Below are 21,294 nucleotides of genomic sequence, written 5' to 3' on the forward strand. Positions count from 1 at the left end.
ATTGTATTGCATCAGTTTGGTAATATTACTTGACATAGATATGATCATATCATATAGCACTTCTTTGCTAGTATTGCTTCTAAACGTTGTATTATATCAGCATCAACTTGCAAACATTAATGCAAGTTGCTCATGCCACATCATAGAGCAGTGGTTCTTAAAATTTTTGTCTACAAATGTCATCTAAAAATTCTGAAGAACTGTAGTAATATTATTAACAATGTTTTATTTAATATTTCATCAGTAAAAAAAGGTGAGAATACAGGGAGATGAACAATTAACAAAGTATAAAAATTCTGTTATATCGACTAGAAGTTGTGGAAGTAGAACAGTGAATTGTTTGTTTTTATGTTCAGGGAGCATAGGTTTTTCAAGCATTGCTGTAGACATGTTCTTTGAAGTGATGGTTCTGTTTCCACATCTTTCTTTTGACTGCACTTCTCTATCACATGCAATGGAAGTCCCAATTGGCAGATATGTTAAAATGTAATTTTTATAAAGAATTTATAATTTTCATTATAGTTAAGAAAAATATAGATTTGTAATTGTTTTCAGTAACTTTTACAAAAAAATAAGATTTTTCTGAAGTCCTTGTCATAGTTGAATTCTTCCATGATGCCATTGGGGTTTGTAACCCATTATTTTGGAAATCTCTTCATAGAGCATTGTTCTGTTAGTAATAGTGCTGGTTAGTAAAGAAATAGGCTGTGTTAACTGGGGAATTGAGTATCAGTGTTTTTATATTTCACTTTAGCCAGACTTAAATATAACTTCTAAATGAACCTTAACCATAACTCTTGTTGGCATTAAGTGTACCTAAGAATACTACAGATTATGTTATTAAAATAATTTTTACCAGACCTAACAACTCATGAATGTTCTTTTCCCTGAAATTGTAAGGCACATTTTTTTAACCATTCACTCTTCCACAGTCGCCACATGTAATTCTTGAATGAATTTAACTTCATTTACTTTTGCTGCTTCTTAATAAGTACTTTGGTATTTTATGAAAATGGTCACCAGTAGATGAGAATATCATTAGGAGTGTATTGGCTGCTGTGTAACAAATATAGATATGTTTTTAATATCTTTTAGATATTTTATACCAAAAAAGTGTGTTATTATTATTATGTTTCATTTGTTTATATTATTATTTGTTAGGGTAATCTTATAATTACAGTTGTAAAGGTTTTATGTTCAGTTATTTCGGCTAATGCATCATAGAAATATGGTAATCTTAGTTTCTGGGAAGAGTGTGTTGAACAAACAGTGTATATTTCTTTACTCAGGTCACCTCTCAATCTAGAGACAAAGTTAAAGCTCGTCTTAACTTTAGCAGGTTAGTTTTGTGTTTCATGTTTTGTATTCAACCCAAAAATGTGTTATAAGTGAGAGGTTTTTGAGATAAGTTTATTTTGAAAGAAAAATATCAATATTTTGAAGTTTTATCAACAATATTTAGTGACTACATAATGGAAATGTTATCCAAGTTGGTTAGCTTTGTTATTGTGTTATTAACATCATTTAGTTAATACATAATGAAAATGTTATCCAAGTTGGTTAACTTTGTTATTGTGTTATTAACAATATTTAATTAAGAAGTAACAAAAATGTTATCCAAGTTGATTAACTTTGTTATTTGTGTTATTAACAGTGTTTATTTAAGATATAATGAAAATGTCATCCATGTTGGTTAACTTTTGGTTAATGTGTGATTAACAGTAAAAAACTATAAATTTCATTTAAGGTAGTATGTTTATGTGATACCAGGTACAAATATGACAAAATCGGATGATACAGGTAAGTGTAAGAAAATAAAGTAATTCAGGTGTTACAGTTGGAAATGTAATAAGGCCAAACAGTGCATTTAAACTTGTAAATTGTGAAAAGATAAGGTGGTACATTTAATAATTTTACAATGTTAGGTGTTATAGGTAGAAATGTTATTACAGCCAGACAGTACAGGTAAGATTGTAACAAGGCTAAGTGTATAAAAACATAAGGCCAGCTGATACAGTTGTAAATACAATAATATGTGAAAGTGTAATACAGGTAAAAACTTAAAAGGCTGGGTAGAACAAGTTATTGTTTTTAATATTGGTTTGATTAACAATGTTCGTTAAAATATTTGTGTATTATTTTTTATTGTCACCTTTGTTCATTTTAGAGTAACTTCTTTAGTATGTTCACCATATTATAACATTTTAAAATGTGTTTGGAGTTGATAAAGTTTAAATATTTTTTTATGTTTCTATTGTTTGTTCTAGTGTACCACAGAATGGTGACCACTGTCCAGCTTCTTTGCCTCAAGCAGTATCAGCCAGCTCTGACAGTAGATCCAGTGATTCCGAAGACAGTTCTTCAGACACTGACTCTGAAGATACTGACAGCAGTGCTTCAAATAAAATATCTGCTTCTGAGAAGGTAATATCTGTAGTAGACAAATTTCAAAGGAACTATTGAACCTAGATAAACAGATGTTCCTTCTTATGTTTCATTAGATTACTATTATTAGACAATTTTGTTTTTCATGGTATGCCTATAAACATGCTACTAATCCATAATTTAAGAGTATACAAGTTTTAAGTTCTTAATTTTAGAAGGCAATATTTGGAATAAATACTGAATTTCCCTAGTGTAAGAATTGTGATATTTTCTCTCTAGGCACTACCTGTTGTCTAATTTATTTATTACCCCTCCAGAAAGTGTGCAATTTAATGCAAATGACTCATTGTAATACCATCATCACTTTGACAAAGGATAATTTTCATGGCCTTTAATCTTATTTGGTTACAAAGCTATCAAATAGAAAATCAGACCCGTCTGTGCCACACCTACCTGTCACCTGCTATCTTTCAGGTGACATGTTACATTGCATGGTTTTCTATATAGTGAATTTTCGGTTTTGCTTTTCAGTACAATCTTTATTCCAACAGAAAACACATTGACCAGCATAGATGAATTTATAAGGGTTCTTGTCTCAGAGATAGAAAGCTAGAAAGATTTTGATAGTTATGGGACATTTGCTGCTTTTTGCATGTTGTTCTGTGTTTTTTAGTGTGTTGTTTAACTAAATAAAACAATTAGATAGTGCAACACTACCATTAGTATAAGAATGAACAGTAAAATAAAGTTAAGTACATGATTTCTTGTTTGTCATGTGTATTTGTATTATTTGTTTATTATTAAAATGTAACTAAAATGTAAAAATAGGAAAGATTTTAAGTTGTATAAGCATAGTTTAGGCAAAATAAATATAATTTTTTTTTTTCATGAAGTTACACCTGCAAGTAGCTTTTGCATAATGTAAATCAGTAGCATAACATGAGCTGCACATTTTCCAAGTGATTTACAATGATGCAAATAAAAGTTAGATATAGTTTAAATGGCAATACAACAATAAAAAATATAAGTATAAATAGATGTATACTGTTACAAGTTTAAAGCTATTTAGGATAAACAAATGTAGTTTTCATGTTACAATTTGAAGTCATTCTAGAAAAACCAAAAGGATACTTTAAACTTTTTATATTTTATTTTTGGTTGTTATAAAGTTTGTCCAACTGGCTAATCATGTATAGAGTTAGGTTAGAGAAAGTAACAGAAGGTTTTACTGAAACAAAGTGTCTGAAACATATTTAGGATGTTTAAAGATTATGCAAATGAAGCTTGAGTATTTAAAAAAAAAAAAATTTAATCATAAAGTGGAAATCAACTTGCACTAGGAAAATGAGAAGTATATGTGTTCATGGACAAAATTGTTTACTAAAAGTCTGACAAATTTTGTGAAGGTACAGATGCTGTGTTAAAAGTTATAGTATGAAAACTGTAATGAGTACAAAATGGTTGTAAGGTCAGTAAATCTGGCCAAACTTGTAGTGAGAAAGTTCATTAATATAATTGGTATGATTGGGATGGTTAGGTTATATTGATTCATCATTTGCTATTCCTTTATGTTCAGTATGATTGGGGTGATGTTGTATTGATTCATCTCTTGATTTTCCTTAATGTTCAGTAGGTTGTAGTAATTCATCACTTGGATTTCTTTAATATTCAGTATGGATGATGTTTTTGATTTCCATTAATTCAATGCTTGGGTATTCAGTGGAGTTGGAGCTGTCAATTTTTATTAATTCATTATTTGGATTCCTTTGATGTATTGGCCTTACCTGATAAACTGGCTAACAAGCTGGACAGCAGATTTGAGGGTTCACATCCCACTGTTACACCAGAATAGCTTGCACAGATAGTTTTTGTATAGTTTTGTAAGCATATCCAAACTAATGAACCACCTTTGATGGATCACCATGGTTGTGGTTGATGGATACACCATGGGTATTATAAGTTATAATTTTGTACAAACGTTATTGACAGCAATAAAACACAAAGAGAAAATTACAGACTGACTTTCTTTGAGTATGTAAGTTTCTGTTCTACTTCACTACCGAAGATGGAAAGTTTGTCTTTGGAGATTAAGATGTGTGTCACATACTTCACAATGTCAAGTAATTCATTGTAACTCATTTCACAGAGTTTATTATATTGAATATTATTTATTTTGGTCATTTCTTTGCTATAACCAAATTAAAAAAAAAGTTGTTTTCTAGCCTCCAACTCAGAGTTGGCGTCTAGCCAATTTTGTTGACAAACAAACTTCATCCCCTTGGAAACCTCTTAATAACTTGTCTGTGGGTGAGGAACAACTTATGGCTTTGGAAATTCAAGTTGACCACACTGTAACTGGAGATACTATGGGGAATAGCTCAAAAGTAAAAGAAAATGAAGGCTTCAGGAGGTAAATATGATATCTCTTCTCCAAAAACTAATTTTGATCAACATTAATGTGTTATTTCTATCATTAATTTTTACTGCATTTATTTTTACCATCATATTTTTGGGAAATTTTCACAGGTAAATTACATTGTTGCTGCATTTGATGCTCATTTTATGTTATTGTTACTTGTGATATACTTTTATATTTATTAAACCGTTCTTTTTCTTCTTCTTTACGCTATACATTTCTATTGTTAAACCCACCTCTGTCTTTATTTGACCACAATTCTGTATTCTTATACATTCCTGTGTCTATGCTCTTTATTTACTCTGTCATATTGTTAAGTTATAGGACACCTCTGTCTCAACTGCCACACTGTTAGATTGTTAGATACACCACAGTCATATTGTTAAATTGTTAGATAACCCTTTGTCTTAACTGCCACACTGTTAGCTTGTTAGATACACCAGTCATATTGTTACATACACCACTGTCTCCATTGACATGTTGTTACATACACCACTGTCTCCACTGACATGTTGTTACATACACCACTGTCTCCACTGACATGTTGTTACATACACCACTGTCTCCATTGACGTGTTGTTACATACACCACTGTCTCCATTGACGTGTTGTTACATACACCACTGTCTCCATTGACGTGTTGTTACATACACCACTGTCTCCATTGACGTGTTGTTACATACGCTAACTCCATTGACGTGTTGTTACATATGCTAACTCCATTGACGTATTGTTACATACGCTAACTCCATTGACGTATTGTTACATACGCTAACTCGATTGACATATTGTTACATACGCTAACTCGATTGACGTATTGTTACATACGCTAACTCCATTGACGTATTGTTACATACGCTAACTCCATTGACGTATTGTTACATACGCTAACTAAAATTTATTTACAAAGTTCTGTTTTTTGTTGTTGTTTTCATTTTAGTTGTTACTTTTTAAATGTTTGCCTTCTTATTTTATTCTTTATTCCAAATTTTTATGTTTTGTTACTGCTGTTAAATGTTACTTTTTTTCTTATTATAATAATTTTATTTCTGTTAAATGTTACTGTGTTTTTCTTATTGTAATACTTTTATTTCACTTTCTTATCTGCTTCACATTTCACATTTCTTGTCACATGTTCTCCAAGAAATTAATGAAAATTACTTTTTCAGTTATTTTGATAAAATTAGATGCATGTTGATTTTATACCAGTAACTTGAGTAAACTGTCTAATATAAGTGTGTTTTATAGCTCAAGTACAGATTTCTGTTCATCAGCTGGTTTTGTGACAACTGATGTAAGAGTCATGCTCTCTCCTGTGCATGAACCAAATACCTCAAAACAAGAGGAGCCTTTCTCTTCCATTGCTCAACAGTGCCAAGATGATAAAGTGTCTTCACGTAGGTCTTTGGATGTTAAAGACAACATATTGTGTTCCTCACTTAGAAATGGGGACCAAACTTCACTAGGTAAGACTGAAGAAGTTGATACATCCTACAAAGGTGTGATAACATTTCAGCCTTCTCATACTGTGAAAATGAATTCTGGTTCCTCACCCTTATCAAAAAAGAGGTTAGAATTTAAATTAGATAATAGCTCTAGTTTCACTGAGCAGAAATTTGATTTAGCATTGCCCAAGGTTCATGGAGAAAGTGTCAAAAATACTTTGGGTGGCATGAAGCACCGAGAAAAACTTACTAATAGTAATGGCATCACTGGTCAGAAAATTGGGTTAGAATTGCTCATGGGCTGTGAAGATGTGAAAAACATTGTAGGTAAAAAGAAGCACATAGAAGAACTATCTAGTTGTATTAAATACACAGAAGGTGGTAGAGAAGGAAACAAAATCAATAGAAAAGAAATAAAGCACAGAAAAAGAACTTTAAGAGAATCAACACCAAAGTCTGGTGACAGTGATTTAAAAAAGCATGGCTCAGTGCATGTTCACAATGATGAAAGTAATGAGATGATAAAAAGAACTCCTGAGAAGTGTTTATCAAGGTCAGATGACAGTGATGTTGATATTTTGACTGTTACCTCTCCAGTCCAACTACTTAGTACCAGTAATAAGGTTTCTGCCTCCATCCAGCCCTCAGCAACTACACTGGTAAAGCACTCAAAAGAGACAGGAATCAGACTCAAGTCAAAAGATGTTTCTGGAAGTGTATTAAAAGTTACTGAGAGTGTTGTCCAAAGAGACTCTGTGAAAAGTATTCAGTCACAAAATGAAACGAAACAGAGCACCATTCCACATATTGTAGTGAGCATAAGTTGTGATCTAATTGATAGGATACCTCCTGTACCTTTAAAGCTATCTGTTAAAAGGACATACTCTCCAGAAGACAGTGATATTAAAATAAGGACAGAAGATGTTGCTCAGTTTTCCTCCAACAAGAATGGTATAAAAGAGATGTATGAAGTGAAAAAGGAAAGGGAAAAGTCATCTTCAGGAAGTAAAGACACTTTTCACTGTAAGAATGGTAAATCACTTAGAACAGATGAAGTGAAAACATCTAAAAGAAAAACTACCGAAAAACTAGAATTGAAAGAAAATAAGAAGGCTTGTTTAAATGATGTCTTATCTACAGCTTTAGGGTCGAAAGTGTCGTAAGTACTGATCTTCTAGATAGTTAAGTGGTGGTTGTGTGGTTTTTAACTGTGAGTGATAGAAACATGTTGGTGAAATATTGTAGTAAGATTGGTCATTTTTATTTATATAACATCAGCTGAAGTACAGCGAATATATTTATTACAGTTAAGTGAAGAATAAGTATGATGGCATGTTGTAAGGGTGTAAGTCATGTACATGCAACATGAGTGTGTAACCTGGAGGGTTTGTTTTCTGATCTATCAAAGTAATTTCTTTTACACAAAATATATTAGAGAAAGGTTAACATTGCCATTAGTTCACTTGACCAAAATGTTTTCATGATTTTTTCCCTTACACTGAGATAACCATTTTTTTGTATTTTTAAATTGAACCACAGAAGGTACATTTAGTTACCATCCATTCTTTATTCTGCATAACCAGAGTTTGAGGTTAGTCTAATTAGATCAAGCTCATTTGCAGCTGTGGTTTTTTTAATTTTTTCAGACTGTGTAAGAAATTGATAGAGATAGATGTATAAAAACAAATGTTTCAAACTTTACTTTGTACTGATAACCTAGATAAACTATAGATTGGTTGACTTAAAAAAAAAAAAAGAAAAGTTAGATATTATAAAAAATGGTTCTGTGACATACTACTACCTTCATTTTGCTGTTGACATATGAATGTTTAGCGATATAGTTTATTAGGTCACTGTGCTAGAAAATGTTGTTTTGTCAACATAATTTTGTTGGTAGTAAAATGTCAAGATACCCAAAAAAAAAGCCTTAAAAACTTTATAGTCATGAAACTGGACAAGAACCTATAATTAGATGGATATTTACTGTATAGTCATGGAACTGGACAAGAACCTATAATTAGATGGATATTTACTGTATAGTCATGGAACTGGACAATAATCTATAATTAGATGGATATTTACTGTATAGTCATGGAACTGGACAAGAATCTATAATTAGATGGATATTTACTGTAAAGTCATGGAACTGGACAAGAAGCTATAATTGGATGAATACTGTAAAGTCATGGAACTGGACAAGAATATATAATTGGTAATTTACTTTATAGCCATGGAACTGGACAAGAATCTATAATTAGATGAATATTTACTTTATAGTCATGGAACTGGACAAGAATCTATCATCAGATGGATATTTACTTTATAGTCATGGAACTGGACAAGAATCTATCATTAGATGGATATTTACTGTATAGCCATGGAACTGGACAAGAATCTATAATTAGATATTTACTGTATAGCCATAGAACTGGACAAGAATCTATAATTAGATATTTACTGTATAGTCATGGAACTGGACTAGAATCTATAATTAGATGAATATTTACTTTATAGTCATTGAACTACACAATCTATAATTAGATGGATATTTACTGTATAGTCATGAAACTGGACAAGAAGTTGTAGTGAGGTAGATATTTACTTTATAATCATGGAACTGGAGAAGAAACTTGTAGTTAGATCTTTACTTTGTAGTTATGGATTTTGTCAGGTTTGAACAAAGGTTTAAGTAATTTAAAGAGAAAATATTTAAACGAAACACAAATTTAACTTGAAATTGACAAAATGTATAATGTTTTGAAACAGTTAATTGTGGAAAAATAGATTTATTTCTGTACAGTGTTTTGCTTCTAAATGTGAGATATAAATACATTCAACATTTAAGGTACAAATACATTTTGATAAAAAAACTTTGATAATGTAGTCCAGAAATTAAGTGTAGGAAACAAAAATGTTAAACATGTAGAAAATAGGAATTAGATGTATTTAATATAAATATTGAGATTGTTATCTGGAGATTAAAGATGTTGAAAGTGTAAACATTATGGATTTTCTGTGTAGGAATTAACAACAGATATTAAGAATATCATGTGTGTTAATTAATAATGTATAAAATAGTGTATGTATCCTTCACATTGAAATATTCATAAAAACTTAATTGCTTAGTTTTAATTACCAATGTTGGAAAAGAGGAGTATTTAATACCACTTAAGACATAGGAAACAGTATTTTTAAATGTTAGACTTGGCTTATTTTATTCATCAAGTTATATTTATTCTACACATTATATATTAGTTAGGCTGAGTGGTTTTTATATATGTCCCATATTCAGATAACTGTACCATTTAGCTTCTAGAAAATTTGTTATTAATACTGAGTGGTTTCTGTGTGTTACAGATTCAAATAACTGTACCATTTAGTTTCTAGAAAATTTATGTTATTAATACTGAGTGGTTTCTGTGTGACAGATTCAGATAACTGTGCCAAGTAATAGTTAGAGTTTCTTTTAATGCTGATTGGCTTTCTCATGATCTAAAGCCTAGACTGATGAAATATGAACATCTAGTGACTGCAACATTTGTATTAGTGATGTTTTTCTTGTCTGCATTTCAGGACTCAACATTAACTTCAGTTATCACTTGTCATGTAGGATGAGACAGATAAGTTAGATATACACACAGATATATACTTTTCAACTATATGCATCAGTATGCTTGTATTATAATTGAAATATTAATCTGTTTGTTTAAAATTAAGTGACATAAATAATTTTTATCCTTACCAGATAAAAAAAGCTGTGCTTTGTACTTGTGTTGAAAAGTAACCAATTTGTGTATCCTTTCTTTTGTTATTGTTGGTTTTTTTTAACAAGTAGGGTAACAGCTACAGAGTGTGAAAAATTGGAAAATAAAGTGAAACTATCCCTTCCTACAAAATGTGATATTCCAAGCAGTTTTTCTGTTTGTTCTACTGCAAGCCAACACGGTGTGAAGAATACTCAAGAGACAAAACTTGCTCTAACAAAAAGAAAGGAAAAATGTATGGAAAAGGTGAAACAAAAGTCCAAAGAAGAAGTTTATTGTAAGTCTAAAACCAGGATGCTAGCTGTCAAGTCTGACAAAAACTCCTTTATTGGAAGTAATATAATAGAATTGGATGAAAGAAAGCGAGGCAAAGAGGGAAAGGAGGATGATAAGGTTAGATTGAAAAACAAAGAAAATCAGGAGGATGGATGTTCTGAAAGTAAGAAGTTGAAGAAAGATACAGTGGTTGATAATCACTTCAGTTCATCTAGTCCAGTAAGTGTAGCCTTATTATAACCAAATAAACACAAGACATAATTAGTATATTTGAATAACTTCAGAAACAATGTGGGTAGTTATGCAATGTGTTCTTGTTTTTGTGGTACTTGCAAAAGTAAGACCTAACTTGCTTTGGGGGTACACCATCTATTAAGTTTAACCTCACTTTTACAGACTTCATAGAATAATAAAGAGAGGAAAAAAAGAAGAGTTTAGGGTGAGTACATGTTGGGTGCTCTAGCCCTCAGCCTCTCACATCTTTATCACCTTTCTTTGTAGCCAGATGTGGGAAAGTGGCTGCTCAAAACACAACAAAATGTATATATAAAATAAAAAAAGAAGTTAAAAAATAATTAGTATTTGAAATATGCACATTAATGGTGGAGACAGTAAAACTGTCCTTGAAATTGACCTTACAGTCCCCGTGATGTTTGAACATAAACACTATGATGTTAAGGTATTACATTTAAGGTTTGGATATTCTGTGTTAAATTCACACTTCTATTTCTTATGGTGTAATTTAGTTATATGAATAATATATAAAAGGAAAATAACAGTTAATCAGTAATTTTTAGTTGTTGTTTAACCCTTTCACTGCAGCTGGGAAATATGTTTGCCTGTGCTCCCACTCTCTTACTCTGTGACTGGGACAATTTTTTCTCAATGTTATTTGAAATTGTTGCACTCAACATATGGAATTAAAATTAGCTAGAAAGTGTGTACTGTTATCCCACCTAATGGATTCTCAGTTTTTCATCCAGCCCTTCAGTAATCTACAAAGTACCTAAGGAAGATGTGTACCCATGATGTTAGTGGTGAGTAGTAACTCTAATTACTGTGTAAATATGCTTGACTCATATAGTTCAGAAGATTGTGAAAGTGAGTTAAGTGGTGTTCAAATGTGTGATGATGAAGAGGGAATAGACAAGAAGATTTTTAGTTTCTGTATAGTGATGACAATCAAGATGATGAACATGGACCCAGCAGTGGTAGGTGTGAACATGTAAATAACATTGATAACAGGAAACATTTGTCCCAGTTGCTGTGTGAAGGGGTGGGAATACTAGGAGATATATGTCCCAGCTGCAGTAAACTGTTAAAGAGCTTATTATAATTAGCAACAGAAATGTTTTTAACTCAGTCTCTTCCTTTACTTAGATGTTGTGTGTTGATGTATTTGTTTAGGAAAATGGTTATGGCGAGGTAGAAACCGAGACATTTCCTAGTAGCATGAATCATGAACAGAGAATAAATAGAGAAGAACATGAACCAATCCTAAATTCTAACATTGATTTAGAAAACCCAGTTCACGATGAAGTGATGAGCACAGATCGGTGCCAAGCAGTGGACAGCCAAGACACTAGGTGTGTCAAAGACAACATTCTAGAATTTAATTTATTGTCACAAGTTTTTAATAATATATTTGGATATGTGCATACAAATACAGTATGCCTGTAAAACTTTAGATGAGATTATAAATCATACTGTTGAGAAATAAGTATACCTTGACTTAAGAACATTCATAGTGAGAACATATTGTGCTAGTTTAAAAAATAAATAAAAACAAAAACATGTCTTACCTCAGAAATGTGTTTTTTAAGGTCTTTTTATTATTTGTAGAAACTACTTAGATGTATATAAATTCCACAGATAAGTCTTATAAATCATAGTAGAACAGATTGTTTCAGAACTACATTTTGACACAGTCTGTTTCACTGTGAATAGATATTATTGGTGGTTATTATGTGACTTGTTTTAACAGAATGTATTTGACCTTGTATAAATGTATGCTTTCAGATTGACAGAAATGAAAGTTCACAGAATTATTTTTCTTGAATTACACAATATTACAAAAAACTATCAATTCTGAATTATTTGGGAATTAACAGTTATTGAAATAGTTATTTTTACATAAATTTTGACATTTGCTATACAAGTATGCACTGGATATTTTAATGGATTTTTATGGTCTTGATAGAGTTAAATTTTTGATGAATATTCGAGTAAATAATGACATTGAAATGTAATGCTATTATTGTCTTAGTGAAATTTGATGCATTAATGATGTGCTATTAGCTCTATGCTACTTGGTATTTCTAAATGAAACTTTGTTTGGAGCAGTTACCAAATCAGTATTCAAATATGTTACTGGTAGTGGTTAGCATGGTAAAATGATAATTTAAGGTTTGCATCATTGCATTGCCACAAAATTGTACCCCGCACTTTGAGGATATGGGTATACTATAAGACTGATGGTGAAACCCTACTAGTTGATAAAGAGGAACCAAAGATGTGTTAGATGCTATAGACCAGCTACCTTCCTCGTAGTTTGTTATAAAGGTAGGGAAGGCTAGCACTGTTAAACCTTGTTTGAATGTACAAAACAACGAAACAAGTCTTGTATAATTACCTAACACTTGATGTATGGTTTTCCATTTTCAGACTATCTTGTGAAGTCTTAATTTTGAACATTTGTGGACGTTTTTACAAATACACGTGTATAACTGTGTTTGTAAGATATTAATTTTATTGGGTTTCTCTTCTGCCAATTTTTTGCCTATAGTAAATTTTTTACTTTTTCAGTTTTGTTTATGTGTGTATATGGAATTTTCTCTTATAATATTATATTTTAACCTTTACAGAGCATTCACTTTTGTGTGTTCTTTTTCTTTTAGTGAACAAATAATTCTTTGGTATCTTCTACTTTCAAAGAACTTTTATCTTTGTGTGATTGTCTTGCCTAATTTCCCTATTGTTAATACTGATGTCATAATAAAACTTAAGATCTGTTTGGTCCTGTTTGACTAAATGTGTTTTAACTTTTTGTTTGCTGCTTGTATAAGCCATTCTACCACACCATGTGCAGATATTTGTAACTATTTTTTGCAGCAAGGCAATCAAAATGCTTGCATTAAATGATGTCAACTGTGGTTGAAAGATTAAACACCCTTTGACCTTCTGTGACTGTAATTTGTTTAAACATCCTGTGACCTTCTGTGTCTGTAATTTGTTTAAACACCCTGTGACCTTCTGTGACTGTAATTTGTTTAAACACCCTGTGACCTTCTGTGACTGTAATTTGTTTAAACATCCTGTGACCCTCTGTGATGGTAATTTGTTTAAACACCCTTTGACCCTCTGTGACGGTAATTTGTTTAAACACCCTTTGACCCTCTGTGACGGTAATTTGTTTAAACACCCTTTGACCCTCTGTGACGGTAATTTGTTTAAACATCGTGTGACCCTCTGTGGTGGTAATTTGTTTAAACATCGTGTGACCCTCTGTAGTGGTAATTTGTTTAAACATCCTGTGACCCTCTGTAGTTGTAATTTGTTTAAACATCCTGTGACCCTCTGTAGTTGTAATTTGTTTAAACATCCTGTGACCCTCTGTAGCTGTAAATTGTTTAAATATCCTGTGACCCTCTGTGATGGTAATTTGTTTAAATATCCTGTGACCCTCTGTGATGGTAATTTGTTTAAACACCCTTTGACCCTTTGTGATGGTTATTTGTTTAAACATCCTGTGACCCTCTGTAGCTGTAATTTGTTTAAACATCCTGTGATCTTCTGTGACTGTAATTTGTTTAAACATCCTGTGACCCTCTGTGATGGTAATTTGTTTAAACATCCTTTGACCCTCTGTGATGGTAATTTGTTTAAACACCCTTTGACCTTCTGTGACGGTAATTTGTTTAAACACCCTTTGACCTTCTGTGACGGTAATTTGTTTAAACACCCTTTGACCTTCTGTGACGGTAATTTGTTTAAACATCCTGTGACCTTCTGTGACTGTAATTTGTTTAAACATCCTGTGACCCTCTGTGATGGTAATTTGTTTAAACACCCTTTGACCCTCTGTGGCGGTAATTTGTTTAAACACCCTTTGACCCTCTGTGACGGTAATTTGTTTAAACACCCTTTGACCCTCTGTGACGGTAATTTGTTTAAACACCCTTTGACCCTTTGTGATGGTTATTTGTTTAAACATCCTGTGACCCTCTGTAGCTGTAATTTGTTTAACCATCCTGTGACCCTCTGTAGCTGTAATTTGTTTAAACATCATGTGACCCTCTGTAGTGGTAATTTGTTTAAACATCCTGTGACCCTCTGTAGCTGTAAATTGTTTAAATATCCTGTGACCCTCTGTAGCTTAAATTGTTTAAATATCCTGTGACCCTCTGTAGCTGTAATTTGTTTAAACATCATGTGACCCTCTGTAGCTGCAATTTGTTTAAAACTCTGTGATTCTCTGTATCTGTAATTTGTTTAAACATTCCGTGATTTTTTGCATCTGTAATTTGTTTAAACATTCCGTGATTTTTTGCATCTGTAATTTGTTTAAACATTCCGTGATTTTTTGCATCTGTAATTTGTTTAAACATTCCGTGATTCTCTGTATCTGTAATTTGTTTAAACACTGTGATTCTCTGTATCTGTAATTTGTTTAAACACTCTGTGATTCTCTGTATCTGTAATTTGTTTAAACACTCTGTGATTCTCTGTATCTGTAATTTGTTTAAACACTCTGTGATTCTCTGTATCTGTAATTTGTTTAAACACTCTGTGATTCTCTGTATCTGTAATTTGTTTAAACACTCTGTGATTCTCTGTATCTGTAATTTGTTTAAACATTCTGTGATTCTCTGTATCTGTAATTTGTTTAAACATTCTGTGATTCTCTGTATCTGTAATTTGTTTAAACACTCTATGATTCTCTGTATCTGTAATTTGTTTAAACACCCTATGATTCTCTGTATCTGTAATTTGTTTAAACACCCTATGATTCTCTGTGTCTGTAATTTGTTTAAAACACTCTGTGATTCTCTGTATCTGTAATTTGTTTAAACATTCTGTGATTCTCTGTATCTGTAATTTCTTTAAACATTCTGTGATTCTCTGTATCTGTAATTTGTTTAAACATTCTGTGATTCTCTGTATCTGTAATTTGTTTAAACACTCTGTGATTCTCTGTATCTGTAATTTGTTTAAACACTCTGTGATTCTCTGTATCTGTAATTTGTTTAAACACTCTGTGATTCTCTGTATCTGTAATTTGTTTAAACATTCTGTGATTCTCTGTATCTGTAATTTGTTTAAACACTCTATGATTCTCTGTATCTGTAATTTGTTTAAACACCCTATGATTCTCTGTATCTGTAATTTGTTTAAACACCCTATGATTCTCTGTGTCTGTAATTTGTTTAAAACACTGTGATTCTCTGTATCTGTAATTTGTTTAAAACACTCTGTGATTCTCTGTATCTGTAATTTGTTTAAACATTCTGTGATTCTCTGTATCTGTAATTTGTTTAAACATTCTGTGATTCTCTGTATCTGTAATTTGTTTAAACATTCTGTGATTCTCTGTATCTGTAATTTGTTTAAACATTCTGTGATTCTCTGTATCTGTAATTTGTTTAAGCATTGTGATTCCCTGTATCTGTAATTTGTTTAAGCATTGTGATTCCCTGTATCTGTAATTTGTTTAAGCATTGTGATTCCCTGTATCTGTAATTTGTTTAAGCATTGTGATTCTCTGTATCTGTAATTTGTTTAAGCATTGTGGTTCCCTGTATCTGTAATTTGTTTAAACATTCTGTGACCCTTTGTATCTGTAATTTGTTTAAACATTCTGTGACCCTTTGTATCTGTAATTTGTTTAAACATTCTGTGACCCTTTGTATCTGTAATTTGTTTAAACATTCTGTGACCCTTTGTATCTGTAATTTGTTTAAACATTCTGTGACTCTGTAGCTGTAATTTGTTTAAACATTCTGTGATGCTTTGTATCTGTAATTTGTTTAAACATTCTGTAACTCTGTATATGTAATTTGTTTAAACATTCTGTAACTCTGTATATGTAATTTGTTTAAACACCCTGTGATTCTCTCTATCTGTAATTTTTAAGCATTCTGTGACTGTCCCCTTGGTGTGGATTTTTGTAAGTGGTGAGGGGACCTCCCATGGAAGGTTCTGTTCTTTCAGTTTTCTTCTTCTGGGATTTAAACATCCACCCACGTGTCTACTGTGCGTGGTGACCTGTGAAGTGGAGGAGAGAATCTTGGTGGTTGAGGGGTCCACCCCTAACACATCACTTTGGCCTTGAATTCATGCAGATGGGCAGCCTTGGGGTGGGTCCGTCTTTTGTCAGTCAGCTGGTCCACTTGGGCTAGGGCCAACCAAGTACTAGTGTTGGATGTTCTCAACAGGTGTTGTGAACATTGTATCTGATGGTGTTTGAGTATAGTGCTCATGAAATCCTGGCTTTGCTGCAGTGTCCTTGTTTGGCATTGTAGTGCATCCTTTCGTAGGGTTCCATAGCGTTTGGAGTCAGTACGCACCGAAATATTCCTTTTTTTTATGGATCATCCAAATGAAAACTTGAATAAAATAGTGTAAAAACAGTCCATAGGTAAACAACCACATCTTGAAGATTCTGAGCAACAATCTTCAACATTTGAAACACCTACTGCCTGCACCTCATTTTCTTATATTACATTCTCTTTCAGACAAACTTTTAGGGCAGATGTCTCTCTTTTTCATTCAGAAAGAATTTCATTCAACACAGTGAACTCCTCTTGTATTCAAATGCATTTGGGGATATACCTATTGAGGTAATACCTCATGTTAATTTGAATTAATTATGAGGATATACTGTTGAGAGGGATTTGAAGAACATCCCAGAGTCGGAGACTCTCGCTGATTTCTCCACTCAAGGAGTTTCTGCAGTGTATCTCCACTCTCAAAGATGGAATTAAGATGTCATTCATTGTCCTCATTCTACCACCAGTTCTATAGTCATATGGGACAAAATTCAATATGTCAGTGGGCAGCATAATTCTGTCCCCCTCTCGATCTTGCTCTCTGATGGCCAAGAAGTAGCTGATACTCGGAGCATCACAGATACCTAGGTGAATGCTTTTGTTGGGTATCTAGCACTTCTGCTTCTTCCTCCACCTTCTTAGCCATCAAGACTCAGGCAGAGCGATCACCTCTTTCCTTTTGAGTTGATTGTCTTGATGACTATAATTGTCCCTTTACACTGGTGGAACTAACACAAACTGGCAGTACATCGGTTCGACCTGATGATGCACACTCACACTGAAATGTTGTGCCATCTATCTCCAGCTTCTCTATCTCCTGATACCTGGCACCAGGCTATTGTCCTACTTTTCTCTAAGTCTGGAAAGTATCCCAGTATTCCTTCAAACTACCGTCCAATTGCTTTGATGAGCTGTCTATGTTAGACCATAGAGAGGATGGTTAATGCTTGTCTTGATTGATTCCTTAAATCAACAACCTTGTCTCACCCACCCAGTGCGAGTTCAGATGACCGCTGCCTACCATGGACCACCTTATTTGATTTGAGACGTCAATCAGAGAAGCTTTTCTCAAATTACAACATCTTGTATCAATTTTCTTTGACATTTGAATTTTTTTTGATAAAAAATGGAGATATGGCATTTTGAGAGTCCTCTATATATATAGGTAACATGTCCATTTGCCCATTTTTATTAACAATTTTTTAATGGACAGGTGATTCCAAGTTTCTCTGGGTTCGACATTTTCTAAAGGAACTTGGACTCCCTCAGGGCTGTGTTCTGAGTGTTACACTTTTTAGTATAAAAAATTAATGCCATCACTGAACAACTTTCTCTCACTGTTGCAAACGGACTCTATGTTGACTTTCACATCTCATGTCAGTTGTTGAAAATAAGGTATATTGAGAGGCAGCCACAGACTGCCCTCAATTGTTTACTGAAACGAACTACAGCAAACAGCTTTAACTTCTCTCTAAAGCCATTTGCATGCACTTTTGCCACCAATGAGGTATTCACCCTGATCCTGAACTCTGTATTGGTGAAGTTGTGCTACCTGTGGTTCCTGAGACAAAGTTCTTGGGGCTTATCTTTGACCATAAGCTGACCTTTATACCACACATCAAGCAGCTATGGGTCAAATGTACAAGAGCACTAAATATCCTCCTTGTCCTCTCTTCCACCACTTGGATTGGGGATCGATGTTCTATGCTAAAGATATATCGTCCTCTTATTCAATCGAAACCAGGCTATGGGTCACTGGTCTATGGCTCTGTCGGGACCTCGGCCTTGAAGATGCTGGACCCTATTTATCACCAGGGACTTCACCTATAGATCAGGGCTCTCTGCACTTCCCCATTTCAGATGAACCTCCTCTACACCTCTGCTGTTAGCAACTTTACTGTATGCTTTGAAACTTCATTCTTTACCAAAGCACCCCACCTGGGGTTGTGTTTTCCTTCCTCGGTAGGCTGTGCTTTTCCAAAACAGATGATCTGCCGATGCTCCTTTTGGCCTTCATATCCAGAAGCAATTGTATGAATTGGGTCTGTCCTTGTACAACACTGCTGTATTCACTGGTCAGCCCATCCCACCATGACTTCTTACAGTCCCCAATTGTGACCTATCTTTAAGTAATCTGAGAGAAGCAGACACTCCTAATTGGAAATACTGTCTGTTATTTGCTGAACATCTTTCGAACCACCCTTCCATTCCTATTTATACAGATGGTTCAAAATCAGGTGACTGTGTGGGCTCTACCATGGTTTGTTGTGGTTTGGTGGTTGCACCAGAATCCCCTCTACAGCTTCTTTGTTCACTGCTGAACTGTATGCCATTTCTCTTGTTCTGGATCACATAGAAGCTAAGCAGTACTCATTGCACTATTTATACTGACTCGCTTAGTTCTCTGTTGGCCCTGGAATCGCTTCATGTTAGTTCACACACTATTCTTGCCGATATTCATAACTGACTGGCCCATTTCTCTTTAACATCTACTTTTATCCAGTTTTTCTGGATACCAGCTAAACCTATCTGCTCTGGCACTGTCACTGCTGTGCCTGTTCCATACATGAACTATGGTCCTGTATTCAAGGCATGGCAGCCCCCCAGTGACTCAGCAGTATGTCTGTGGACTTACAACGCTAAAAACTGGGTTTCGAACCCGTGGTTGGCAGAGCACAGCTAGCCCATTGTGTAGCTTTGTGCTTAATTCATAACAACAACAATCAAGGCATGGCTCTGTGCCAGATGGCAGGTGACTTGGAGTGAGCAATGTGAAAACAAGCTTTTTCAAATAAAACCCTCTATTGGACTTTTTCTTGCTTCTGTAATGATTGGAAAGAGGAGGTTGTTCTAACTAGACTATGCATTGGTCACAGTTTTTTAACTCATTGTTTTGTTTTATCTGGGACTGATGCACCAATGTCTGTGTAACTATTATATCACAATAAGCCACATTTTACTGTCTTGTCTTTGTTATGACTCTCAATGACAGCACCATTTTAAACATGTTTTGTCCCAAGGTTTATCCATAAAGTTAGACAGTGTTATTAGCAATGGTGACACTTTCCACCTTGGAAATGTTTTTAGTGTTTTAAAGGCCATTAATCTTTTCAATGCTATTTAAGTTTTTTAATTTATACATTAGGCCTCTTTTAATGGGATTCCCTTTTAAGAATCAAAGTACATCTAGTTGACTTAAAATTAGAAAGTGGCTGTGAAGTCAAATAACTCAAAACCAGGACTGGACAGGCCATTTTCAGGTGACTGACGCTGTTGTTTGAACTACCTGTTAAGAATCAAAGTACATCTAGTTGACTTAAAATTAGAAAGTGGCTGTGAAGTCAAATAACTCAAAACCAGGACTGGACAGGCCATTTTCAGGTGACTGACGTTGTTGTTTGAACTACCCGTTAGTCATTCTGGCTAGTTATAATAATTAAAATTGTTTCACGTTTTTTAAAACTTTTATTATTTTACTTTATGAAAATGGCCATAACGTCAAATAACACAGAACCAGGACTAGAAAGGCCAACTACAGGTGACTAATGCTGGTTTTTGAACTTACCTGTTAGTCTTCCTTGTGAGTTATGATATTTACAGTAATGCTACAGAAAGTCCTTTACAACTTGTATTTGTTAAATTAGCATTAAAATTGGACTTAATGCTATTTATGTTTTTAATTCAAAAATTAAACTTTGTTTTGTTTTACATTAATTTTCTTTCATGAATTTTACTAATTTTTTCTTTAACTTTTTATCAGATGTTTGGTGCAGATAGCCTAGTTGCTTTGCACCATAAAACACCAAAACAACCAACCAATCTGCAAGTCTGTAACTGTAATTTGTTTGAACATCCTGTGGCTTTATAGCTGTATTTTTTTTAAACATCCTGTGACTCTGTGGCTGTAATTTGTTTAAACCTCTTGTGACTTTTTGTAACGGTAATTTGTTTAAACCTCTCATGACTCTCTGTATTTGTAATTTGTTTGAACATCTTGTGACTCTGTATTTGTAATTTGTTTAAACATCCTGTGACTTTGTAGCTGTAATTTGTTTAAACATCTTGTGCCTTTCTGTGGCTGTAATCTATTTAAACATCCTTTATCCTGCAACTTTCTGTGGTTGTAATATGTTTAAACATGAACTGGTATTGTGTTGCTTTAATCAGTTTGAAGATTATTTTCATCTGGTATAACTAGGATGTGTTCTAAAATATTTTTCATTTTCTATGACTGTAATCTTTGTTTTAACATTCTTGGATCTTCTTTGAATAATTTATATTTAAACATCCTGTGGTTATGTTTAGTAAATGCCCTTGTTTAAGAAATACTTTGACCACATTCAGCAGTGATCCTTGTGTAAAGCAGTATTTGATTCCTTTGTACCTGGAACTAAATTTATTTTACATTACAAGTAATTCTTTCTTTGATAGGTTGTTTACGCAGAGTATTCATGATGAAA

The 21,294-nt window shown here is 33.3% G+C and overlaps 1 protein-coding gene across 4 annotated transcripts in view; it reads left to right on the forward strand.

The window, feature by feature from the left end:
- Positions 1-21,294, forward strand: part of LOC143240951 (uncharacterized) — a 74,995-nt gene that overhangs the window by 33,920 nt on the left and 19,781 nt on the right. For 2 of the 4 annotated variants that reach the window (XM_076484257.1, XM_076484256.1), the window contains exons 9-14: positions 1,290-1,339; positions 2,268-2,424; positions 4,608-4,795; positions 6,050-7,405; positions 10,082-10,505; positions 11,694-11,872. In XM_076484257.1, coding sequence (XP_076340372.1) covers positions 1,290-1,339; positions 2,268-2,424; positions 4,608-4,795; positions 6,050-7,405; positions 10,082-10,505; positions 11,694-11,872 — 2,354 coding nt within the window. Of the gene's footprint in view, positions 1-1,289; positions 1,340-2,267; positions 2,425-4,607; positions 4,796-6,049; positions 7,406-10,078; positions 10,506-11,693; positions 11,873-21,294 lie in introns of all 4 variants that reach the window. The other 2 variants (XM_076484255.1, XM_076484254.1) reach the window with 1 other exon arrangement.

Source organism: Tachypleus tridentatus, chromosome 13 (genome assembly GCF_004210375.1).
Source record: "Tachypleus tridentatus isolate NWPU-2018 chromosome 13, ASM421037v1, whole genome shotgun sequence".
Lineage (NCBI taxonomy): Eukaryota > Metazoa > Arthropoda > Merostomata > Xiphosura > Limulidae > Tachypleus > Tachypleus tridentatus.